This window comes from Poromitra crassiceps (genome assembly GCF_964638095.1).
Source record: "Poromitra crassiceps genome assembly, chromosome: 19".
NCBI classification, from domain to species: domain Eukaryota; kingdom Metazoa; phylum Chordata; class Actinopteri; order Beryciformes; family Melamphaidae; genus Poromitra; species Poromitra crassiceps.
This window is the reverse complement of record NC_139646.1, coordinates 23,241,574-23,268,473: the sequence shown is the minus strand read 5'-3', so window position 1 is coordinate 23,268,473 and position 26,900 is coordinate 23,241,574. Positions and strand designations below refer to the sequence as shown.

At 44.1% G+C, this 26,900-nt stretch overlaps 1 protein-coding gene across 2 annotated transcripts in view; it reads left to right on the top strand.

Moving 5' to 3' along the window:
- The window catches only part of LOC310794130 (myosin-9-like), a 40,871-nt gene that overhangs the window by 1,181 nt on the left and 12,790 nt on the right, over positions 1-26,900 (top strand). Inside the window, exons 2-26 of one of the 2 annotated variants that reach the window (XM_083656030.1) lie at positions 2,203-2,306; positions 8,408-8,598; positions 9,869-10,009; positions 11,452-11,608; positions 13,366-13,393; positions 13,819-13,912; positions 15,401-15,421; positions 16,361-16,453; positions 16,691-16,754; positions 16,878-16,976; positions 18,259-18,402; positions 18,723-18,818; positions 19,346-19,422; positions 19,778-19,972; positions 20,162-20,335; positions 20,570-20,743; positions 20,988-21,102; positions 21,413-21,603; positions 22,879-23,000; positions 23,619-23,688; positions 23,772-23,932; positions 24,658-24,766; positions 24,996-25,127; positions 25,799-26,005; positions 26,674-26,811. In XM_083656030.1, coding sequence (XP_083512156.1) covers positions 8,413-8,598; positions 9,869-10,009; positions 11,452-11,608; positions 13,366-13,393; positions 13,819-13,912; positions 15,401-15,421; positions 16,361-16,453; positions 16,691-16,754; positions 16,878-16,976; positions 18,259-18,402; positions 18,723-18,818; positions 19,346-19,422; positions 19,778-19,972; positions 20,162-20,335; positions 20,570-20,743; positions 20,988-21,102; positions 21,413-21,603; positions 22,879-23,000; positions 23,619-23,688; positions 23,772-23,932; positions 24,658-24,766; positions 24,996-25,127; positions 25,799-26,005; positions 26,674-26,811 — 2,988 coding nt within the window. In that variant the 5' untranslated portion in view covers positions 2,203-2,306; positions 8,408-8,412. Of the gene's footprint in view, positions 1-2,202; positions 2,307-8,407; positions 8,599-9,868; positions 10,010-11,451; positions 11,609-13,127; positions 13,139-13,365; positions 13,394-13,818; positions 13,913-15,400; positions 15,422-16,360; positions 16,454-16,690; positions 16,755-16,877; positions 16,977-18,258; positions 18,403-18,722; positions 18,819-19,345; positions 19,423-19,777; positions 19,973-20,161; positions 20,336-20,569; positions 20,744-20,987; positions 21,103-21,412; positions 21,604-22,878; positions 23,001-23,618; positions 23,689-23,771; positions 23,933-24,657; positions 24,767-24,995; positions 25,128-25,798; positions 26,006-26,673; positions 26,812-26,900 lie in introns of those variants that run through there. The other variant, XM_083656031.1, reaches the window with a different exon arrangement.

Sequence of the window (26,900 nt, the reverse complement as noted above, 5' to 3'; positions counted from 1 at the left end):
CTGACTGCCTGTCTACCTGTCTGTCAGTGTCTGAACTGACTGTGTGTTTCACTGTCTGTCTACCTGACTGACTGATGTCTGTCTGTCACTGACTGACTGACTGTCTGTCAGACTGCATGTCTACCTGACTGACTGACTGACCGACCGTCTGTCTGTCTAATTGTCTGCCTGACTGTCTCACTGTCTGCCTGTCTATCAGACTGACTGCCTGTCTACCTGACTGTCTGTCTACCTGACTGACCGTCTGTCTGTCTCACTGTCTGCCTGACTCTCTCACTGTCTGCCTGTCTACCTGACTGACTGTCTCACTGTCTGCCTGACTGTCTGCCTGTCCCACTGTCTGTCAGTGTCTGAACTGACTGTGTGTTTCACTGTCTGCCTGTCTACCTGACTGACTGATGTCTGTCTGCCACTGACTGACTGACTGACTGACTGTCACACTGGATGTTATGTAATTTAGTGTATAGCTTTGTTGCTTTGAATTTGACATTAGGCCAGGCATGACAATCAAGGCCTCTTTTAGGGCTGTGACGTCTGACCCCTTTTGTTTTTGCCCATCCTTAGTCGCCAGCTTTCTGCACTGCCCAGCCACCGTCATGGTCTTCGTCACCAGTGTCCGGGCCGGCCTCCTGAAAGGTTCCGCCTGTGTCGTTGGTGTCCGGGCCATCGTCCAGGGTTGCTCCACCCTTCGGCCCTGCCTCCCGGACGCCCTCTACACCTGTTGTACGCCCTCTACACCAACGACACAGGCGGAACCTTTCAGGAGGCCGGCCCGGACACTGGTGACGAAGACCATAACATCCAGTGTGACAGTCAGTCAGTCAGTCAGTCAGTGGCAGACAGACATCAGTCAGTCAGGTAGACAGGCAGACAGTGAAACACACAGTCAGTTCAGACACTGACAGACAGTGGGACAGGCAGACAGTCAGGCAGACAGTGAGACAGTCAGTCAGGTAGACAGGCAGACAGTGAGAGTCAGGCAGACAGTGAGACAGACAGATGGTCAGTCAGGTAGACAGACAGTCAGGTAGACAGGCAGTCAGTCTGACAACAGTCAGTCAGGTAGACAGGCAGACAGTGAGACAGTCGAGCAGACAGACAGAAAGTCGGAAAGTAGGATATTGACAGTCTGTCTACCTGTTGAAAGCACATTAATGTAACATACACATCTGTTATAGCTGATATAAGTTTGCAAGCATGGCCACATGGAGAGGACAACATAAAAATGACAAACATAAAACATACCGAAATAACGTTACTCACCTTCATTCCAGAACTGATATTTCAGCCAGGTCCACTTGCTCAGCCCTGCTACAGACAGCTTTGTCTGTGATCCCCGTCTGTCTGTCTGTCTGTCTGTCTGTCTGTCTGTCTGTCTGCTGCAATATAGGGCTGTTTTTGTGTTGACAATGACAGAATGTTGGCCATGGGTGCCACACACTATCTCCTAATAAAACATCTAATATCAGATGGGGGACCCTGATCAAATATGATCGAATGAGGGTCCATGTGGTCTAATTTGTTTTAGTTTAGGGGACCTTGACATGAAAAAGTTTGAGAACAGTGTATAAAGGCAGAGACCTTATTGATTTTTTTTTTAGCTATGTATTTTTATTTTTTATTTTTTGTAGCCTATTATTTATTTATTTTTATTTATTCATTTATTTTGAATTTATGTATGTATTTATTTATTTATTTATTTTTATATTATTAATTTTTATTTATGGATTAAATATAGCATTGATGCACTACCACCATTTATACTTGAAACTGTCAAATTTTGAATATTCATTGAAGGTAAAAATTTTTTAATTTTTAATGAACAATGTAATTATTTTGACCAAATATTTTATACAGAAATGTAAATACTGTATAGCAAAACTCTACTCTGTCTACAAACTTTAAAAATGATTTAGAAACATTTTCCAAATCCATAAAATATACAGTATGAAAAACAAAATGTGTTGGGTGAGTTGAAAACGAGCCTAACTACGCTCAGTGTGGAAGATAGAAAGCATAATTGTTCTTGTAATTCTTTAAATCAAGAGAAAAATAACGAGTATTTTATTTTGAAGGGTGATGTGTATACCAGACCGTGTCAAGAGGCGTAGCCAGATCGTGTCAAGAGGCGTAGCCAGACCGTGTCAAGAGGCGTAGCCAGCTGGCTCTGCGGTGCTGCAATTAGATGTATCTCGCTGTTTGTGCAACTCCGTGTCTGTGTGGAGGAGTGGCGTCGAGTGGCTGCTGCAAACACACACGGAGAGGAAGACGAACCGAGCGCTACTGTGCCTGAAGCTGAAAAGCAGGTATGTTTCCCCCACCGTTTAGCTAGAGATAGACTGTATAACGTTATTCTGAAAGTTTAGAGTAGGCAACAGTGGGGAGAGTCTAGACAGGTGAATAGCTAGGTGTGTTTTGTTATTTTGTGCCTGGGTGTTCAGCAAGTGCTCAAAGCAAGTGCTAAATCAACGTCACTGCATTGTCTCCAGTGTAATCCTGATGCATTATGTCGGACTATTAAAACGTTTAGTATCACTTTGGCCCCTTTTGGAGCTGCTTAGCAAGCAGCGAGGAGAAGGAGACAGTCACTAAAGGGCCTAGCAACACTTCAAATGCGTCAAAACTTTTGATAGGCTACTTTTTGACACAGATCAAAACAACCCTATTGCATGGAGAGAGAAAAAGCGATGAAGTTTCTCCACTTCATTCCTGCCTTTACAAACACCCTTTTAATTGAAAAGGATACAAGTAGATACACGTGAGATGAGAAGGTGCTGTTGGGTCGAAAAATGGGGAAATTTGAAAGCTTTAGTTCATAATAGACATACATTTATTTGCTGAGCCTTATCCTTTTTAGGGTCTAGACAGAAAGTATCATATTTTATCAGCCCTTATGTTGATGGTCTAACCTCCTACATGCTATACAGGAAAAACATGCCTGGCTGTTTGTTGACTTCAAAGCCATATTTTGAATGCAGTATTCACAGTAGCCTAATGGTCTTGGTCAGTTCTTGTGGTATTTGCCTAGTTCAGGTTAGTTAGGCCAGGCCTCTAATGTGCCCGGGTTTGTTTGGTCTTTTGTCAAGCGATGTACCTGGCACTGACTCGTACCTTGCACTGACTCGATGTACCTGGCGCTGACTCGTACCTTGCACTGACTTGATGTACCTGGCGCTGACTCGTACCTTGCACTGACTCGATGTACCTGGTGCCGACTCTCGTACCTTGGAGGTTCGTTTTGCCATAACACACCCTGATGTGCATCTGCCCTCAGGATATACAATTAGCCTCAAGTCACAATGAAGAATGAGTCTTTGGCTTTAGTGTCTTGTCTATGGATTGCTTAGGCATGTCTTGTGGAGATACTTCTGCTCTCTTGGCCTGGTGCTGTACAAGTTATTTCTAGTCACCACCTGCAAAAGCATTACTGATCAAAATGCATCCAAGGAACTACCATACAACAAGCTCATCCGCCTTTTATAAATGCTGCTGGCCAATGAAATGAGCGCAAGTACGACATGACCAGCCTCTTTACCCTAAAAGGATATAGCTGACTTTAGTCCACCTCCTCCGCCTCGTTCCCAAGCAGAACAGCCCACCCCACTGGAACCCAGGGGCCAAACCCTTCAGTAATCACTGCCCCTTCCCTAATGTAACGGCAAAGTTCCTGCAGTCTACCTATCCTGTACCGGAACATGGTTCAGTCCTTATCCATCCTTCACCCCGCCAAAGCCCTCCCAGCCTGCAGATGGCAGGGCTTTGTCACTACAGGGGCCATTGTGTGTCTCTGTCTTTGATGGAAGCCATGTAAAGCAGGGATTGACGTCGCAGCCAGGAACAGGACAGGAGGGAGTGCAGAGGAGACACGGGCGGCCCGAGGGGGACACACCACAGCCTCAGATTAGATGATAATGCACACAATGGCAATCCATCTGCACTGACTAAATCAGAAGACTCCCAAAGCTTTAGGTTAACCAGGTGAAGGGATCTGCTGAGGTTCTCACTGGGCCCAGACATGGATAAGCTGGTCATGAGATGCCGGGTGACATCCTCCTTACTGGAAATCCTTTGGAACCTGAGGCTTAGGTGGTCATCGTCAGTGCAATCCGCTCTGAATGTTGGATATATGATGCCATGTGCAGGAGCTAGGCTGGAGGAGATGTTGTTGATGATGGGGTTAGGTTTGCATTGTCATTCTATCTGGATGAGAATACCAGTTGGTGCTACTAAAGAATGGAGCTAACTAAAGACTGAAGCAGTGTAACTATCTCGAGCCACAGAGTGTCAAAATGTGCGGCAAGGCAGTTTGTGCAACTTCCCGAGGAAGTTAGCACATGTGAATGTGTGACAAGTCGGTCAGTTTTTTTTTGTTTAGGCTCAGTGTTTTATGGTATCACTTGTGGCTAGCCGTATTTTAGTCATACATTTAGCCCAGTGGTACGCAACCTTGCCCTACTCAATCAATGCCACATTAAGTCCCTTTCCTCCCTTTATTTATTTAGATTTTTATTTATTTCTTTATTTTAAGTAGGACTTAAAAGAGCCATAAAGGAGCCTCGGGTTGAGTGTCACTGATTCAACCTCTTGTGTGATGCTTTTCGTCTTATGTGACTTCTGGAGTTTCTCTTAAAGTTGTTGCAAGAAAAGCAGGCCCCACTTTTCCTTTAGGATGTGTGAGTTAGGTGTCTGCTACCTGGCACATGATGAACCAATCGAAAGGCCTCTCCTCCCTCCTCACCCCCGCCCACTGCTCTCCAGTCTGAGCACATCACGAATTTAAGAGATGCAGATTACACCTTATGTACTGATCCCTTTATCCCTCTCTTTATAAACACACACACGCTCTGTCTTTATTCGGGTTGGGTTGGGCCTCAAGAACCGGTTCCATGGATAATACGAATATGACTCAATGTAACTTGTGTAATGGTTATTTATGTATTTGTTTATTTATCTTTCCTGTGAAATAAGCCTGTGACCTGACCCCACCCCCCTCAAAGAATCTGAATCGCCAATCGTTAAGAAGAACCTGAATCAATAAGCTGAATCAGAATCGTTAAAATCCAAACGATTTTAGTCTTTCTCTCTCCATGCGTGTCTCTCTCCTCACACTTGGTCTCCTGTTCCCTCTAGGCATTATCAGTTCTGTACCTGAGAGGAGGAGGGTGATGGGTCAGATGATGATTGAGGGACTTAAAAAGGTTGCTGACAGCCTTGGTTTAAATTGTCATGTCTTCACTGTTGGATATGAAACCTTAAATAAATAATTACCGTAAATTCCGGACTATAAGCCGCGGCTTTTTTCCCGTTTTTTGGCCTTTTTTGGCCCCTGCGGCTTATATAACGGTGCGGCTTATCTATGGATTTAAAAAAAAAAAAAAAAAAAAAAAAACTCTCTTTTTTTAGCACTCTTTCTAACTATAAATCCACTTCTGTTTTAATTTCCTCTCTTGCCCTCTTTTAACAACATAACATAACATAACACAACACAGGTGGTGTTGTGTTATGTTGTTTTGTTGAAATGTTAATAAATGGGAGCTTCCTCAAACAGCCATCTCTTTCCCGACAATCCCCTCTGTGCATGAACCCTTACATATGGTAATTAAACATTAAAACACAAAAAAAAAAAAAAAAAAAAAAAAAAAACATTAAAACACCCGCGGCTTATAGTCCGGTGCGGCTTATATATGTAAAAAACAGTCAACTTTGCAGGTGCGGCTTATACTCCGGTGCGGCTTATAGTGCGGAATTTACGGTAGACAGCTATGATACTTTGGAAAATTATACTACACCTGCATAATGTTAAAATTCCACATTATTCACAAGTCACAATGAGAAAAAGCACGACAACAGCTGCTGAAAACAGAGGAGTTGGATGAAGATGGTATTTTATCTTTTAAGGGCATTTTAATTATATTTTTCCTGACAAGGCAGACTTCCTCCAGGGTGTGGTTGGAGATAATGACATTTCTCTCTCTGCCCGGACTTGCTCCCGACATTCCTCACTGACTGTCTGATCTGAAGCAAGGCATCCCTCTGTCTGCCCCATTACATACGAGGCAACTGGAGGCTTCTGGTGCACAGAGCCAGCTTCACTGGCCATCAGCAGAGCTTCTGGTGCACAGAGCCAGCTTCACTGGTCATCAGCAGAGCTTCTGGTGCACAGAGCCAGCTTCACTGGTCATCAGCAGAGCTTCTGGTGCACAGAGCCAGCTTCACTGGTCATCAGCAGAGCTTCTGGTGCACAGAGCCAGATTCACTGGTCAGTGGCGTGCCTGACCAAGTTGGTGCCCTAGGCAAGATTTTTGCTGGTCCCCCCCCCCCCCCCCAAAGAAAATATAATAAAAATGATATTGCAGCTAATTCCACCACTGCAGTGCAGGCTCAGAATAGCCCTTCCTTCCCCCACTCTGGGGAAAAAGCTCCGAGCAGGTAGAAGGGGGCGCGGCCGCGCAGGGGGTGGGGTGGTATGGATTAGGGACCATGGTGAAAGTGCTGCAGCCCAGGCAGCCAGAAAGCCAGAATTAGAAAAATGATTTCACTATTATTTAAAGACTTAAGACGTTGTTCTGCTTATTTTTGTCTACTATTGTAAAATAATAGTAGGCCTATTATCATGAAAAAGTATTTGTAAAAAAAAAAAAAAAAAGTTTTACCCTCTCTGGCGCCCCTAACGGCTCAAGCGCCCCTAGCATTTGCCTAGTTCGCCTAATGGACGGCACGCCACTGTCACTGGTCATCAGCAGAGCTTCTGGTGCACAGAGCTGAGCTTCACTGGCCATCAGCAGAGCTTCTGGTGCACAGAGCCAGCTTCACTGGCCGTCAGCAGAGCTTCTGGTGCACAGAGCCAGCTTCACTGGCCGTCAGCAGAGCTTCTGGTGCACGCGATATCTGGTGTTTTGAACCTAGCAGTTAACAGGCTCCTGACGGAAAGGACGGATCCGAAGATAAGGGTGGTGTTAATTGCTAAAGGAATGGGAGACGGAGTCGGGAATTTGTGGAATTCCCATTCGAATGAGCGGCTGAGGATGGAATGTAGGCCAGTTGGGACTGGACAGGTGAAGCTGTTTATTACACTGCGGTGCCCCTCAGATCATACAGTGACATAATTAATATTTGACAATAATTATTGGCTCTAACTCACCACCGTGAGTGCGTGCGCTTTCGAAAGCATACCTAGGAAACGAGAACCTGTCTGTAACCATGGTATTTGACTAAGTTGTAACTCTGCTCACACACCTGTATGCTTAAATAGCCCGGAGAGGAGTTATAGCAGTGACCTGAATAACATGCTTTGGGTGTTTGGGTTGACTTTAATGTGTTATAGCAGTGACCTGAATAACATGCTTTGGGTGTTTGGGTTGACTTTAATGTCTTTCCCTCCATGTTTATATTTTGACTTCAGTGACATGTTTTAATTGGCACGACACAGGGATGCCACACATCGCCAAAGCGGAAGACAACAAATTGAATTCACTACAGAACAATAACTGTCAAATAAGAACAGATTAGCAATCTACAGAATTAGCGACTACAATGCGAGTGTGACAGTAAGTAAGCACACTTCTCTTCACATGCTGTAAATGGGGAACTTTTGGAGACTGTGAAGATTCAATGCTGTGTACTCTCGGATTAGCCCGGCTCCAGACCTTCGAAGCCACGCCCACTCCACAGTTGTGGTTGACGATTCAGTCTGAATATCAGGCTACTCTCGGATCACACAGAAGTCTAGTTTGCTTTGTGATTTGGTAATTCCCCCCCCCATTACAGTGTGTGACATTTATCTAAATTGAATACGCGCACTCGATTTCTAGGGTGGAGACTCTGGAGAGTGCCCGTGACATGGCAGTTGCTCGAGTGACATCACTGATGAAGTCACAATTTCTCGAGTGACTGATCACATCACAGTTGCTCGAGTGACACACAGATAGCAGGACCCACCCACTTAGCCAATTTTATACTAGAGAAGACTAGAAATGTCGCACATACTTCCTGGGGTGGAGTAGCCTGGGTGAAGCCAGCCTTCAACGTGATGTCACAGACTATAATGTCTACACATGGACGCCACGTGGAGACTGGGTGGCTATAGCCTGGGTAAACCCAGCCTGCTCTCAGACCTGCTCTCAGTCACTAGTGAGCAGGGTCTGTCTGAGAGCAGGTCACTGGGGGCTGGGTTTACCCAGGCTAGGGTGGCTAGGGGTGGAGACTCTGGACTGACAGACAGACACCGCCCACCCACCTAGGCGCCATCGTGCAAATGTGTGCTATTGGCCCATACAAGGAAGGATTTATTACATCACTGGTTTATTCACAGTCTAGAGCTGAGTGAGGTTTAAGTCAGGTTTATTAACAGTCTAGCCAAAACGTGCTGCAGAATTGATAATTAATTCCCTCTTGCTTTCTCTTAAAGCCACCATGACGGACGCAGACAAGTTCCTGTATGGGGACCGCGGCGGGGTGAACAACCCTCTGGCCCAGGCCGACTGGTCCACCAAGAAGCTGGTGTGGATCCCCTCTGAGAAGCTGGGCTTCGAGGCCGGCTCCGTCAAGGAGGAGCATGGGGAGGAGTGTGTGGTGGAGCTGACCGACTCTGGCAAGAAGGTGAGGACCACAAAATAGTTGTATCAGGACTCTAAAATCAAAGGGATACTTCTGATTTTTGGAACCCTAGCCCGATTTGCAACTTGATGATGTTGATTGGTAGCCTGGGTAAACCCAGCCCCCAGTGACCTGCTCTCAGACTGACCCTGCTCACGCTAGTGACTGAGAACTCTGAGAGCAGGTCACGTGGGGGCTGGGTTTACCCAGGCTAGTTGATTGGTAGATTCCTTTCTCAGCACAATCCATGCTGTTCCTCTCATACTACTGTAGCTCCAGATAGTTAGCTACAAACCAATACAAGGTCAATAGGGTCACACTCCTGTCTGTACAAGCGGACTGAGGCTCACTGAAATGTACTTTGTGTGTGTGTGTGTGTGTGTGTGTGTGTGTGTGTGTGTGCACTGTGGAGGAAATTTCAGTGAGCCTCAGTCAGCTTGCACAGACAGGAGCGTGACCCCATTGACTTTGTATTGGTTTGTGCGGCTAACTATCAGGAGCTAGTATGAGGAACAGCATGCATTGTGCTGAGAAATCAACATCATCATTGGTAAGTAAAGTACAGTAGCAAATAGGGTTAGGCTTCCAAAAAAAACTATCCCTTTAATATCAGACACATGCTGCTAGGTTTGACCTACAGTCTATGGGTTTGACCTTTGGCTGGTAAGTCAGTTTTCCCACTCACCTTGGCAGCAGTGTTAATTTTGTTGACGAAAACTATGACACATTTTTTCCGTCGACTACCTATCTTCACGGATGAAAACTAGACGTTAACTAAATAAAAACAATGTTGTGATGACAAAAACGATGATGAAATCTATTGACATTTTCGTCAACAAATAAAAACTAGACGAAAATGTTAGGGAGGAACGGATTGGGAAGAAATCCAATCAGAAGAAAAGAAGCAGTTAAACAGATAAATCTGTGTCTGTATTGCACGTTCAAACCTTAATACCATTCCATAATAAGATTAATAAATCTTTCCAATGAGTTTGGAAATTCGAGAGAAAACATAGTTATGGTTTTCTTTGACTAAGATGAGACTAAAATACTCAGACTTTTAGTCGACTAAAACTTATAAAAACAGGATGAGGTTGACTAAATATGATAAAAACTAACAGGACATTTGACACAGGACTAAGACCAAATTAAAAAAATAGCCGACAAAATTAACACTACTTGGCAGTTACACAATTACCTTTTTTCTGATTTCATGTGGCTCAGTCACGTTCCAGGAAGTACTTGACAAGTTTCCCTTTTCTGCTGACCTCAGGTGAAGGTCAACAAGGACGACATCCAGAAGATGAACCCGCCCAAGTTCAGCAAGGTGGAGGACATGGCCGAGCTCACCTGCCTGAACGAGGCCTCGGTGCTGCACAACCTCAAGGACCGCTACTACTCAGGCCTCATCTACGTGAGTTGGGGGTGGGATATCATGTATAGAAAAATATGGACGTAGCCACCGTGTAGTCACCCATTAGTTTCTAGACTCCTGTTTACTTTTTGCCAGATGAAGCCAGAGCTACAGAGGGTTTAAGAGCTATAGGGTCCTTAAGACACACTGTTCTGCATCTAGTGAAAATATATTATTCTCACTTTTTTTTTTTTTTTTTTTTTTTTTCAATTTCTGCTCAATGTGGTACCTAAATAGTCATGGAATTGAGGAACCAAGATTGCCTCTATTTCAGTTAATGCAAAATAAGAAACCTGAACTATTCTGGTCAGGAGATGATGCTAAGTTGGAATGGCTATTCAGAGATGAAGTCTTCAGCTTGGCCAGGTTTATTGGGAGAGCTTGGAAACTCAGAATGGAGAAGTTGTTTATCTGAATATATGACTCTGTCTTGTCTTGTTTATGTTTGAACTTTTTGTAACTTGGTTGTTAATTTGCTTGTATTGTTGAATTTGAATGATTTGTGTCTTGTAAGCCCATACGGGCTGGGCACAATGAATATGGTGCATGACACAGAAATAAAACTATATCTGTAGACATTGGGTATGGCTACAAAGCTTAGACTTGTGAATCCGAAGAACCCACTTGCATTCATGTGTGATGAAATATTGCTTCATAATAACCTTTTCAATGTGATAGCATAGACAGCATTTTTTTGTGTTTAAAGTTGACCTTACGCTATAAACTTTTTTTTACATATAAAAATATATATATACTTTTGTTCTGGTCATTAGCATTGTGGGTGGGTAACTATGGCCGAACAAACTAACTAATGCGACATTATGCAACTCGCACTATAAGCGACTTTGACTGTGGCACGGCACGGTTGCTGGTGCCAGACACCCGTCATTTCTGCTGATCTCAAAACGGTCTCGAGAATTTACAAAGACAGAAGGTGTGAAAAACAACAACTTTGGTCTAAGTATCTGAGGAGGCAACACGTCAAACCTTAAGGCGCATGTCACTTTGGTGGCCGCTTGACACTGAGCTGAAAGCCCAGTATTGGTATGGTGGGTTCCTTATGAAGTGATCAGTGAGTAGTTATAAGACCAAGGCAGCTTCTGTCTAGCACATTCTTTGCAGTGGACCATTTGAATTGAGCTTTGCCAAAGTGAAAGGGGTTGGATACTTATTCAAATAGCATAATCAATATTTAATTTCCAAAAAAATATTATGTGGTGTAATTAATTAAAATGATTATAGTTGTAAATTAAAGATATATATATATATATAGAAACATATTAATAGGGAATAAACTTGGTCCAAACGTCTATGGCCCATGTGATCTTGGATGAACACATGTTTTTCTCTTGTTCTCTCTTTGCAACAGATTGTATTATTTTCATGATGTTACAACCCACCTCTTTGATATTATTCTGACACTCCCTCTCTCTCTTGCGTAGACATACTCAGGTCTGTTCTGTGTGGTGATCAACCCATACAAGAACCTGCCCATCTACACCGAGGACATCGTGGACATGTACAAGGGCAAGAAGAGGCACGAGATGCCGCCCCACATCTACGCCATCACAGACACGGCCTACAGGAGCATGATGCAGGGTAGGAGAAGCCATCACAGACATGTCCTACAGGAGCATGATGCAGGGTAGGAGAAGCCATCACAGACATGTCCTACAGGAGCATGATGCAGGGTAGGAGAAGCCATCACAGATATGTCCTACAGGAGCATGATGCAGGGTAGGAGAAGCCATCACAGATATGTCCTACAGGAGCATGATGCAGGGTAGGAGAAGCCATCACAGACATGTCCTACAGGAGCATGATGCAGGGTAGGAGAAGCCATCACAGATATGTCCTACAGGAGCATGATGCAGGGTAGGAGAAGCCATCACAGATATGTCCTACAGGAGCATGATGCAGGGTAGGAGAAGCCATCACAGACATGTCCTACAGGAGCATGATGCAGGGTAGGAGAAGCCATCACAGACATGTCCTACAGGAGCATGATGCAGGGTAGGAGAAGCCATCACAGACATGTCCTACAGGAGCATGATGCAGGGTAGGAGAAGCCATCACAGATATGTCCTACAGGAGCATGATGCAGGGTAGGAGAAGCCATCACAGATATGTCCTACAGGAGCATGATGCAGGGTAGGAGAAGCCATCACAGACATGTCCTACAGGAGCATGATGCAGGGTAGGAGAAGCCATCACAGATATGTCCTACAGGAGCATGATGCAGGGTAGGAGAAGCCATCACAGATATGTCCTACAGGAGCATGATGCAGGGTAGGAGAAGCCATCACAGACATGTCCTACAGGAGCATGATGCAGCGTAGGAGAAGCCATCACAGACATGTCCTACAGGAGCATGATGCAGCGTAGGAGAAGCCATCACAGACATGTCCTACAGGAGCATGATGCAGGGTAGGAGAGGCCATCACAGGAGAAGCCATCACAGATATGTCCTACAGGAGCATGATGCAGGGTAGGAGAGGCCATCACAGGAGAAGCCATCACAGACATGTCCTACAGGAGCATGATGCAGGGTAGGAGAGGCCATCACAGGAGAAGCCATCACAGACATGTCCTACAGGAGCATGATGCAGGGTAGGAGAGGCCATCACAGGAGAAGCCATCACAGATATGTCCTACAGGAGCATGATGCAGGGTATGAGAAGCCATCACAGACATGTCCTACAGGAGCATGATGCAGCGTAGGAGAAGCCATCACAGACATGTCCTACAGGAGCATGATGCAGGGTAGGAGAGGCCATCACAGGAGAAGCCATCACAGACATGTCCTACAGGAGCATGATGCAGGGTAGGAGAGGCCATCACAGGAGAAGCCATCACAGACATGTCCTACAGGAGCATGGTGCAGGGTAGGAGAGGCCATCACAGGAGAAGCCATCACAGACATGTCCTACAGGAGCATGATGCAGGTAGGAGAAGCCATCACAGACATGTCCTACAGGAGCATGATGCAGGGTATGAGAAGCCATCACAGACATGTCCTACAGGAGCATGATGCAGGGTATGAGAAGCCATCACAGACATGTCCTACAGGAGCATGATGCAGGGTAGGAGAAGCCATCACAGACATGTCCTACAGGAGCATGATGCAGGGTAAGAGAAGGGCCGTGGCGGTATTGCACATCATTTGGCAGTAGTACAACAAGCACCAGTACATATACACAAACACCAAGCACCCACGCAGTGGGTAAACACATGCATTCTGATGCAAAAACAACAATGACAAACCATCACTGAGCTCTGGCTCAACTGCTTGTTTATGAATGATGTCAACTTGTGTCATGATCCTGATCATCCCACTTGATCTCCTCCTTTACCAGATCGTGAGGACCAGTCCATCCTTTGCACGTAGGTCACTTTTCTCTCTTCTAATTCTAGTTGAATTAGGCTATTATTATTTATTTATTTACAATACTGCATACAAACGTTTCATAGGGCCAGGTATCTGGTGTGCTTGTTGTTTTTAGTACAAATACTGATTCTGGCACTTCACATTCAAAACTTTATTCAAAGCCTTATAATGCTGAATGAAATACATGTTATTACTTCGTTTTTAACATTACTACAGCCCATCTGCCTCTGTAGATATAGTCTCGTACAATTCATTTCTTCGGTAAAAATATATGTACGGTATTAACAGTTACATTGTAATTATGAGAATTCAACATTCTTTGTTTTTTATACCTTTTTAATGTCTTAAAACCATTTCGACATCTATTTATACATTTCCGCATCTTAATTTTACCCTTGTATGTTTGGTCTTTTCCCCACAGAGGGGAGTCAGGAGCAGGGAAAACAGAAAACACAAAGAAAGTGATCCAGTATCTGGCCCACGTTGCCTCTTCTTTCAAGTCCAAGAAAGATCAGGTCAGTAACCTCCCGCTGGTCCTTCTCTTTCTTTCCCTCCACCTGCTGCTTTCCCCATGGTGTCTCCTCTCTGAAGATGATGGTCGCTTTCACATCAGGGGCCCAGGCCCAGTTCCGAGCACACTTGACCCCAATGTCCGGTTCGTTTGATTGGTGTGAACACTGTGTTCCGTACCCGGGGATGGATCAACAAACCGGTCCTGCGTCCACGTGAAAAGGTGGTCTTGAGAACGGTTTGGGCGTGTGAACACAACTGCACCAAAACACGGAGGTAGACTGCTATTTCTTTACAATGTGATGACCAGTTATCCCATGGTTTGGACTTTTATGGTCTACAAGAGGTCAATAATTTGTGTATTGTTTTCTATACTGTCACTAACTTAAATGTTATAGTGTAAAGGGGGCGTCTGGATAGTGTAGAGGTAAACGCACTCGCCTACCACCGATGATACCCGGGTTCAATTCCCGGTAGCAATACCTCCAGCTTGGTCAGACGTTCCTACAGACACATTTGGACGTGTCTTGGGGTTGGAAGCCGGTGGGGTTGTATGAGTGCTGGTCAATCTGGGTTAATACTGGACCCAATTCAGAAATAATTGAAACCGATGATTTCCTTAAACATAAAAAGTAGGGTCCAGGTTGAAAAATACCAAAATTGTCCTTTTAAGACAAGCTATTGCTAGATCACAAAGAAATAGCATTATGGTTTTAGCCGATATCAGACTGAATGATCAAACTCATAAGCAGTCAACTGTGGGCTGATTCTAAGGTCTGGACCCACTCAACCCAGGCAAGTATGGACGTAATGCTTAGCTGATTTATCTGATTCAGGGGACATTTAGCAAGGCAAGTGTAGCCTACTCTTCTTCTTCTTTGTGTTTATTGGCCGATCGCAAACCAACTAGGTGCATACCACCACCTACTGTATGAGAGTGTGCTATACGAGTACTCGATAAAGGAACAACATTACTAATGTGAAAAGCTGGAGAAGGGGGCAATCATACTCTGGCATGTTCCTAATATGAAAATACCCAAAGAAAGAGTGAGCGCATCAGGGCCACCCGTGTCTTTTTCTTACTCGCTGTTACTCTCCTGGCTTCTCTCTGTTCTTTCCCTTTCCTCTGTAGTTTTGCGTGTTAGTACCGATCTGCAACTTCCTAGCCTCCGTGCTTCTCTACCCAACATTCCTCTTTCAGGCCTGGACCTGCCCGCCTCGCCTCTCAGCAGTGACCAGAAGTGAAGCCGTGCGTGCGTGCGCGCGCGCGTGTGTGTGTGTGGTAGTGTGTGTGTGTGTGTGTGTGTACTGTATTTCCTGTGTGTAGCATCTTCCCTCGAGTGTCTGTGAAAGCTTCCATGAATCATTTCTCATTTGTGGCTCTGAATGGAGCTGGCAGCAGGTATACTTTTTAACGGTTATGCAATCTGTACAATTCAGTTGCATTAAATGTGTTAAATTCTCTCCATGTGTTTTTCTCATCCCCTCTCTAGGGCAGTGCGGTACTGTCACATGTGAGTGCATCCCTCTGACTCCATAAGCATTTGGCGTCGGATTTTATTTTTTGCTCATGCACTACTTTACTAACAGCAAAAATCTCACTTTCCCTGCCTTGGCTATTGAGGGAAATGTCTCCAGGGATTGTGGCTAATATAATATAACAAGAATTCATCAATGCAATGTGGCAAGACTATGACATTTTTAGATTTGACTTGCATAGTCACTTTAATTGACCAGATAGTTTTCCCGACATAACGAGTCTGAAACGGGTTCAAAAAAAGAAAGAGATACACCTTCTGAATGGGTGTTTCCCTTGGGGCGGTGAGCTGCCTAGTGACATGCCAGAGCAGTTGAGCGGTAACCCTATCTACCGATCTGTCTGAAACACTGAACTCCACCTTGGTACTCGGTGGAGGTATCCCACTCCGCCCAGCCAGCAGCCATTGTCCCCCCTCCTCCCCCCCCCCCCCCCCCCCCCCATCTGGTCAGTCTTGAAATGGTCTTTGTTGTAAACTCTTGTACCCGCCTCGTCCATGGTGTTACAGTGCATTTCCTCTGGGGGATCCTCGGCTAACCCGCGTGCGATCTTCTCGCTGTGTTCTCTTCTTCCTGCCTGCATGGACAGGGATGGTCTTACACGGCTTTTGTGCTTGAGTGGGCTTGCCGTGCCTGGGGAATGTCTGTTGGAATGTGCAGGATTCTGTGTGTGTGTGTGTGATTGGGAAATGATAACAACCCCCAAGGTTATTCTTTTGAATGTGAAGCCTGACTTTCTTTATTTTTTACGAGCCTAATGAGTGATTGCACATTATCAGAGCTTGCGTGTGTATGAAGCAATGAAATAACCGCTATGCTACACGAATAATGCATGATTTAATAATGCACGTTGTCCTGATGAAGGATCGTTGGGGGGGGCCTACTAAAGTTTGTTGTCGCGTTCTTCTCTCTGCCAGGGTGAACTGGAGAAGCAGCTGCTGCAGGCGAACCCAATCCTGGAAGCCTTCGGCAACGCCAAGACCGTCAAGAACGACAACTCCTCCCGATTCGTAAGAGCAGCCTTAAACTAATTCCATCCGGTCTTAAAATATTCTATTGCAACCAGAAATCAAATTTTTGGTGCTGCTCAGCACTAGTAAAATACTATCACAACACCATTTAGCACTAGTAAAATACTATCACAAATACTATCACACTAGTTAAATACTATCACACTAGTAAAATACTATCACAACATAATTTTGTGTCAAAGTGTCCAATTCTGCTATTTTCTTTTTCTCTTGTAGGGGAAATTCATCAGGATCAACTTTGATGTAAATGGATACATTGTCGGAGCCAACATTGAAACTTGTATCTTTTTCAATGACGCCGCTGCTGTTATTTTCTCATTCTTTCTGTACTGCGTTTAAATATCCTGTTGTTCTGCTGCATTTTTCTTTTGCCATTGTGTGTCCTTGACGGGAACGCTGTCAGATCTCCTGGAGAAGTCCCGAGCCATTAGACAAGCTAAAGACGAGAGGGCCTTCCATGTCTTCTATTACATGCTGACAGGAGCAGGGGACAAGATGCGCTGTGAGTAGACGTTTGATTAGAGCACAAATCCCTATCCACCTTATTTCTAGCTGCCATGATGCCTGATGGGTGCTTCTTCCGCTTCCGGTGTAATAGACTGTTTTACAGTCTATGGTTTTAACTTGACAAAAAAACGTCTATGAGGATTTTACAGCAGAGCCATTCTGCTCTACAGCCGTGTCGTTCGGGTGCTGGGATAACGTAATGCATTGTGAGTAGTCGGCTACTGTGGCTAATGCTAGCGGCTAGCGTAATAGTTACTTTACATGGCAGTAAAACGCCACTGAATGACCAAATTGATTTAACGAGTAACACTGTTTCCATACGGACCCCCAGCGTTGGTTAGTTGTTTATGACATGACTATATTTATAACTTTTATAACGTACTCCAGTTTCCGGTTTATAATTCGGGTCTGCAGCCGAGTATAAGAAAGGAAATGGCAAGCTGCAACAATAAGTCACGTTAAACCAGACCTTGTACCCACAATTATTTGTTACAGTGGGGCATTCAAAAATAAGGTGGATAGAGACGCAAAGTGACCGCCTACTACTTCCTGCTTCAGCACTGTACCAGAGATTTTTATCCGCCATTTATTTTCCCATAGACATTTTGTAAAATGCTTATAGAAAATCGTTTTATTTCGTAACGGTTCAGCTATATTTAGAATCGGGAGAGACCATAGAACATTTCACTCGGACCAAAACAAAAAAAAAACATCGAAAAAATATTTTTCTTCAAATCAGCAATTGTTTTACGTTTTGGTCTGAGTGAAATGTTATGTGGTCTCTCCTGTTTCAAAATATATCTGAGTCATTTGATTTGAACAAGTAAAACGATTGTTATAAGCATTTTACGAAATGTCTATGGGAAAATAAATGGAGGATGAAAATCTCTGGTACAGTGCTGAAGCAGGAAGTAGGTTGTCACTTTGCCTCTCTATTATACTTGACAAATACACAGAACTGGGCATACAGTATATGTATTGACTGGGTGAGACATGCACTGTTAAGAACCAAGACATTGCACCAAGCACAAATCCTTGTGAAATTCATACACGAGGAAGTAGTAGTGCTAAGCCGCCATGATTGAAATCTGAGCTTCCCGTTTCTCAGTTGTTAGTGGAGCAGGAACTGTGTCATCCTGAGGTTACACTCTCCTGCATCCAAGCCATGCAGATTTGATCAGTCCTGTGTAAACGCAAGAGTAAAACTCCCTCAGTTCAACTGTTCCCAGTTAATTTTCATGAATAATCTCCTCCTCTCCTCTTTCTCCCTCGCCTAGCTGAGTTGTGTCTGGAGGACTACAGCAAGTACCGTTTCCTGTCCAACGGCAACGTGACCATCCCCGGCCAGCAGGACAAGGACATGTTCACTGAGACCTGGGATGCCTTCAAGATCATGAGCATCCCAGAAGAGGAGAGAACTGGTAGCTGTGGCCTCACTGTCCATTTGCTGTCATTCGTTTACATGCACACAAATAATCAGTAACTGGCAATAATCTGATCTGAATTCAATCGGAATCATTATCAGATTTCTCATAATCCGATAACGGCCTTTATCCGATAAAGCATATCGGTTCATGCCGTTGACGTGACCGCTTGAATAATCGGCTAACTCCAGAAATCCCATAATGATTGGTTTATTAGTGTCCGTGTAAACTCACTCATTGTTGACAACCGTTTCCTGAGTGTCACACTTCCTTCTTCTCACCAAAACACACTGAGCTCTTCTCTGTTTGTCGGGCAGGTTTGTTGAAGGTGGTGTCGGCCGTGCTGCAGCTGGGCAATATGAGCTTCAAGAAGGAGCGTCACTCTGACCAGGCCTCCATGCCTGATGACACCGGTACACTCTCACTTTCAAGATTCAAGATTTATTTGCCATGTCAACAAGTTCATTGGGATTTGTCTTAGTGAGCTCACATACAAAGACTCAGCACATAAAGTCATGCATTCACACAATACAAAACAACAATGGAAAGAGCATGATTTGACAATACTGCATCGTAATACATTACTGCAACGCTGTAAACACCATAGGAAGGGGGAGCAGCAACACTATATAGTGTTTAAAGTGCAATGTAGCCCCCTGGAAAGTGCTACAAGTGCATTATCTGAATTGTACAGTTAGTGTGTAAGATGAAGGGTGTTTAGAAGGCGGACAGCTTCAGGGTATGTGCTGTTCTGAAACCTGGATGTTTTGGTCTTAACACTTCTGAATCTTTCTCTCACACACACACACATGCACACACACACACACCTTCTCTCTCACTGCCTTCACTCGAACCCTTCAAATTCATTCACTAGCTACCGATTCACCCTCCAACATAACATCTGTATTTTTCTGTATCCGTCTGTGTTTTTTACCCCCAGCTGCCCAGAAAGTCTGTCATCTGCTGGGGATGAATGTGACTGACTTCACACGAGCCATCCTGTCCCCGAGAATCAAGGTCTGTAGGAATATATGATGATTCCATTCCAATCAATGGTATCAATAGATAATATATTAACTGTTATACTATAGCCACATACAGTTCTTGATGCCCATTTATCGTTCTTGTCTGTCACTTGACGCCATTTTGTGAGTAAGTGTTGTGCAGTGTCTTTAACATGCCATCCTCTCTTAATTGATTCAGTGTCTAAACCGAAAACAAATGAACGCACAAATTAATCAATCAGTGAGACAATTTTAAAGAGATTCTGTGTAAATAACTTAAATATACAATTTGAGGCAAGACGCAAATTTCAATATCAAAGTATGACATTGAAGTATTGTTTCATCTGATTTCTCTTCATGTAATCCAGGTTGGCAGGGACTACGTCCAGAAGGCCCAGACCCAGGAGCAGGCCGAGTTTGCTGTTGAGGCTCTGGCCAAAGCCTCTTATGAGAGGATGTTCCGCTGGCTGGTCATGAGGATCAACAAGGCCTTGGACAAGACCAAGAGACAGGGAGCCTCCTTCATTGGCATCCTAGATATCGCTGGGTTTGAGATCTTTGAGGTAAGGGATTTAGGGTTTGAGAGATACTGCACTTTGCCTCTCCAACCACAGATGTATTATACTCAAGATACGTTCTATACCTTCTCTCTTTCATCATTGAGAATAGTTCCACAATTAAAACATAATAAATTGATGGTCAATTCTGCACTCTCCCTCTCATCAACCCTTTTCTTCTCTCTCCTCCTCTAGTTGAACTCATTTGAGCAGCTGTGCATCAACTACACCAACGAGAAGCTGCAGCAGCTGTTCAACCACACCATGTTCATCCTGGAGCAGGAGGAGTACCAGAGGGAGGGCATCGAGTGGAGCTTCATCGACTTCGGCCTCGACCTGCAGCCCTGCATCGACCTTATCGAGAAACATGTAAGACATCTCCCTCCACAGCTATTATTGCTCCCCAAGCTTTATACACTAGAACTTGGAGTGACACTTCAGCTTAAGGATTGCTTTCAGGCTACCTGCAGATGATACTTCCTAGTGTCTAGTGGCAAATAGTTGTCCCATGCAAGTTGAAGCATGCATTGTACACACACAGGATTCCTTTTGACTAGTGCTCCTCTGACTGACTAATCCTCCTCTGGCTGTTGTTCCTCTCAGGCTGGACCTCCAGGCATCTTGGCCCTGCTGGATGAGGAGTGCTGGTTCCCCAAGGCCACTGACAAGAGCTTTGTGGAGAAGGTGGTTCAGGAGCAGGGCGGCAGCTCCAAGTTCCAAAAGCCCAAGAAACTCAAGGATGACGTTGATTTCTGCATTATCCACTACGCTGGAAAGGTCATTATGCCTATAAGTAATCATCTCACTACAGATGACCTTCTTGGATGAACTGTTGAATTGGTCGATAACCTAAGTCAAATCTATATGCTTACAATGTGCTTCAAAATAAGATGGGGCATTAAGGCATACACCAAATAAAGGGAGATTGTTTGGGATAGCGTGAATGTTATGATGGACCTCCGTGTTTTCATCTAAATGATGAAAACTGATAATTGATCAATGATATTTTCCTCTGGTGCAGGTGGACTACAAGGCCGATGAGTGGCTGATGAAAAACATGGATCCTCTGAATGAGTGTGTGGCCACTTTGCTCAACCAGTCTACAGATAAATTTATTGCTGACCTGTGGAGAGACAGTAAGTACCTTTTTTAGTTCATTACCAGTGTAATGCTGCTCCTACCTAGCAATTTACTGCAACTACTACACCTACATTTTGGAAGAGCAAGGCCATCTGGTGTCGGGTAAACAAACAGAGCTGCAGTCAAGATAATTATTTGTCATCCATAAGTGTAACTCAATTTGACGTTTAAACGTGTACCTTAATTTCCTCTGTATATTTAAACATAGATTTAGACTACTTGGACTCACTAGATTACTTCATCGATTACCCCGATGAAACATGGGTTGGTTGTTCTCTGATGTACGTCTCCCTGCTGTCCTCACAGTGGACCGTATTGTTGGCCTGGACAAGGTGGCGGGAATGTCGGACTCCATGCACGGCGCGTTCAAAACACGCAAAGGCATGTTCCGCACCGTGGGCCAGCTGTACAAGGAGCAGCTGGGTAACCTCATGGCCACGCTCAGGAACACCAACCCCAACTTTGTCCGATGCATCATCCCCAACCACGAGAAGAAGGTACAGAATGCACCCACAACATCACCCCCCAAGGTGCAGCTGCTGCCAAAAGCTGACACACGAGTCTTTATGTTGCTGTAGGAGGGAACACTGGACACTCTTTATGACAGGTGTTCAAATGGTGGCGAGGGAGAGCGACTTTATGTGGTGACTCAATAATGTGCGTTGGCATACTTGCTCTATTGCACATTAGAGAGGCAGCAGTAATAAAGAAGAGAAGAATGAGAGATGATTGGCTCTGGAATGCTGGGGATCGTAACCAGGGCCGTATTAACACAGTGTGATGCCCCAGGGTGACCCAGACTTGAAGTGCGTAAAAAAGTGAAATTTACTATGGCAATAAATACCACAGATTTACATGACTGTATTGCTAAAGTGGAGCCTCAACACACACATACCAGACACAAGACACAATGTAGATGATGGAGACTTAACAGCATCACATATTACAAGAGCCTCAGCTTTCCAGTCACACTCAATTTCTGCAATTCCAATATTGTTTAGGGGTCCTATATGCAGAAATATTCAGAATAGGCAAAAATAACATTATTAAATGCATGCAAAAAATTGCATGTTTTTTGGAAGAAGAAAATGGATTAGCATAAAGTGGGCATGTCTGTAAAGGGAGACTTGTGCGTACCCATAGAACTCATTATTATTCAGATATATTGAGGTGACAGGTCAAGGGATTCATTTGAATATGGCCATGCCCATTCTTCCCTTGCCAAAGTTTTGTCTAAATCTGGAGCAGTCTTTACCCCCCTTCCTGACAAGCTAGCATGTCATGGTTGGTATCATTGGATGCCTTAGGTCTTCTAGTTTCATATGATATCAGGACCCTCACTCTAGCTTTAAAAATTAGCCCGCTACAGCCTCTGAAAGACAGTCAAATCATCGCATAATCATGATGCTGATGCCCCAGGGCACTCACCCTGCCCATATAGTTGCTAATCCGGGCTTGATCGTAACCCTTCCAGCTCTAGAGGCAAATGAGAAAAAAAAGCCTCTTCTTGAGACCGACTCACTAAAACATATGAGTTCATATGACATCACTTGACTATTATTGTATTTTATATTTGAGGTCCATATATTACATATTATTTAGTAGTATGAATAAATAAAGGATTGAAGGTTGATAATATGCTGTTCACCTCACGCAAAGCGTGTGAGGCAGAGGCACGCTATAAATGAGCGCCTAGTCTAATACTACTAATAAAAGGATGTATCAATGAACAACTCTGTAATGGTAACTGTGTGCATCTGCCTCCTCCTCAGGCCGGTAAGCTGGAGCCTCATCTGGTTCTGGACCAGCTGAGATGTAACGGAGTCCTAGAGGGGATCCGCATCTGCAGACAGGGCTTCCCCAACCGCATCGTCTTCCAGGAGTTCAGACAGAGGTAAAACAAAAAACAGTAGGAGATACACACATGCATACGCAGATTACTCTCATTTCTGGTGTTTTACATATTGTTTCAGTTTTAGACTTAGCTTTAGACCTTTGTACCTTTTACTGCATTTAGATGGTTTACATTTAAAATGGCCTTCCTTAATCCACAATTTGAAGGGAGACTTGTGTACCTCTGGAATCAGAATCAGAATAACTTTATTGATCCCTGAGGGGAAATTGAGTCATGCTACAGTTGCTTCACACTCAGATAGGGAATAATATAAACATAGGGACATTATACGAAGCATAGGAATAATATACCATAAAAAGAAACGATAACATAGAATATAAGTTAGGTAGCCAATACAGTAATGTGTGCCTTCTCCTACAATCCTTGTCAAGTACTATTGAGTAAAAAGTGAAAATGTGATATACATAATAGCTTACATACATAGCTTACATACATACATACATACATGCATAATAGCTTGTATACAGCAGTGTGAGTGGTAGTAATAAGTTAATATTATGTACATTTTCTGGAAATACTCTTTCCTGTAACTGCTTCCTTGTCTCTTCCTGTAAGTGCTTCCCTGTCTCTTCCTGTAACTGTTTCCTTGTCTCTCAGGTATGAGATCCTCACTCCAAGTGCCATTCCCAAAGGCTTTATGGATGGCAAACAGGCCTGTGTGCTGATGGTAAGACCGAAAAATAAGTCTTAAAAGTCACCAGCTGAGTCTGAGCACCAGGAGAGTGAGTCACTGTCTCTCCTCCATCTCAGATCAAAGCGCTGGAGCTGGACCCCAACCTGTTCCGCATTGGCCAGAGTAAAGTGTTCTTCAGAGCCGGGGTCCTGGCCCACCTGGAGGAGGAGAGGGACATGAAGATCACTGACGTCATCATCAGCTTCCAGGCCTGGTGCCGGGGATACGTGGCCCGCAAGTACGAGGCATCGACTCATTTGATCCACAGCCCTGAAAACATTAGTTTTGTATCCTAAACACACACATTGATGTACTGTATGCCACATGTGGCCTGCAAGTAGAATGAATGACATGGCATCCACGTTCCACACCAGAATAGCTTCATTCATCGAAACTGTCTGTTAGTTTGTACCATGGCATGGTTGCCATGGTGATGGCATGGTTGGCATGGTGTTGTGGTCTTCAAGAGCCAAATATAGTCAGGGTTGAAACACTTCCCTCCTAATTTGTACAAATCAATCATGTCTGTTCTTTTTTGAGTAATATAGAATAAAAGCAAATAAGTCTTCTAAGTGACACAACTCATTATCCTCTTGTCTGCAAAAGGAATTCACATGACATATCAGAATGATAAACTGTGTAAAGATAAGCGTGCTTGTCCCGGTTTCATTCATTAATTTCATGTTGTATAAGCAGTGCTTCTATGTAATATGTTATAAACGATGCTTACTATGGTTTACTTATTAATGGTTTAGTTGTTAACTTTAACTAGTGAGCCTAGCAGCCTAAGGTTATGCACCACAGAGGAGATGAAGGCAGCTGATCAACTATGGAGCCAGAGAGCTGACATCACATCAAATAATAACTGATAACTAGGTGTTTCTCATTGCCATGGGACTGTATAGAATCTATAGTTGTTTGGTTACACGTCTTATGTTATTTACTTTCTTTTGTTTACTCCAGAGCCTTTGCCAAGAGGCAGCAGCAGCTGACAGCCATGAAGGTTATCCAGAGGAACTGCGCTGCCTACCTCAAACTCAGGAACTGGCAGTGGTGGAGGCTCTTCACCAAGGTACAGATGGAAGATTAATGAACATACTGTATGCAATATGATAAAATTATATATATATATATATATATATATATATATATATATATATATATATATATATATATATATATACACACGAAGGAAGGTCAGATTTTGGCATACATTGACTTTTTGCCATTGCTACCATGTCTTCTTCAGAATGCCTTTTCATTCTCTCCTCGTATCACCTTCTGCTTGCTTGTTTCTGCAGGTGAAGCCCCTGCTGCAGGTAACCAGGCAGGAGGAGGAGATGTTTGCCAAAGAGGAAGAGTTGGTAAAGGTGAAGGAGAGACAGCTGCAGGCCCAGCAGCAGCTCAAGGAGTTTGAGACCAAGCAACAGCAGGTATGAGCTTCCCGCAGCAAATTTGTAATAGTCTTCTGTATCTGTGAAGTGGACCGATTTTATTTTTAGATTTGGATTTGCATTTTTGGTTTCGATCGTGTGTGCCAACCCCCAAACCTGGCGCATGTAGATCTTAACTCATGAAAATATGACTGTTATGACAACTCGTTTCAGTGAGTTAAAGTGATAATCTCAAAGATTTTCATTTCGTTCTCTTTGGCGACACCTATGGCGATGAGTGGTAATTGGAGGTTGGATCAAAAACAGTGTTGCATAATGTGGCATTAGTCAGTTTGTTCGGCCATAGTAACCACCCGCAATGCTAGCAGAGACCGGGGGGAAAAGTAGCTTGTTATCCAACTTCACACAAGAGTTGTCGGGAACCTACAGTAACGTGAAGAGCGAGTCTATTGTGTTAGCTCCGCCTACCCTCTCTGGGGTGTCACCACAGACACTCATAAATGCTGCAATACTGAAAATGCAAAGGCTTCCATCAATGGGCCATAAGCTCAATCACTATTGTGTTAACTCAGTCTGCGATAGATTAACAGACATTTATTCACATGAAAATCTTTGAGATTGTATCTTTAACTTCTCTTACTGATATGATGTAACCGTCATAGATAAGTAACCAATCTCACTCCCCCCCCCCCCCCTCCCCCCTCTGCTAGCTGAACGGCGAGAAGTTGGCCCTCCAGGAGCAGCTGCAGGCGGAGACGGAGCTGTGCGCGGAGGCCGAGGAGATGAGAGCCCGCCTGGCCACCAGGAAGCAGGAGCTGGAGGACATCCTCCACGACCTGGAGGCCCGAGTGGAAGAGGAGGAGGAGAGGGTCGCCCAGCTGCACACTGAGAGGAAGAAAATGCAACAGAACATCACGGTCAGTCAGATTTCAGTCATGGGAAAAATCCACTCCAAAAACTTAAAGCAGCTACGAGGAACTTTTAACTGGCTATGAAACCGTTCAAATGTAATACTGAAGGCTCACACCTTACCTACATCAGCAAATGAGACCATCAGTGAGGAGATTGTTCATTTCTATATCGTTTTTCTAAATGCCTGTGTGCGAACAGTGGGACTTCCTGTGTTCACGTCCGGGTGAAACTGGTTGTAATTTTTGTTCCGGCCGGCGAATGAATCAATGACGTCCACCTTATGCAGTAAATAAAACAGCGAGGGTTCTGGCTGGAGCTGTCACAACTCAGCCGACCCGCTGGTCACAGCGGGAGGAGACTCTGTGTTCAGGAAAGGAGAGAACACTTGTTGCTTTTGTCCACAGGGGTCTCTAAAACACAACACAAAATCAAAGTTCCTCGCACTGTAGCTGCTTTAAACACAGTAAAAAATTTAATAAAATAAAAGCAACGTATCTTACAAATTGATTTTATATTTTATTGTATTTATTTATTTATTTATTGCATTTTTCAGATGGCGGATTCTTTCTTAGAGTTAAAAATGTTTTTTGTTGTCAATGCTATTTCACAACTATGCTTGGAAATGTTTCAAATGATGGGATAAACATTGGAATTGCTTGTGTTGTCCATGCAGGACCTGGAGCAGCAGCTGGATGAGGAGGAGGGAGCCAGACAGAAGCTTCAGCTGGAGAAGGTCACCATGGACGCCAAGATGAAGAAGTTTGAGGAGGATCTCATGGTGCTGGACGACCAGAACAACAAGCTCAACAAGGTCCGACAGAACCCCATGTTTATTTAGCCTTGATGTATTTTGCATTTGACAGACACACATATTTTCTATTAGCCTATAATCAATGTGTG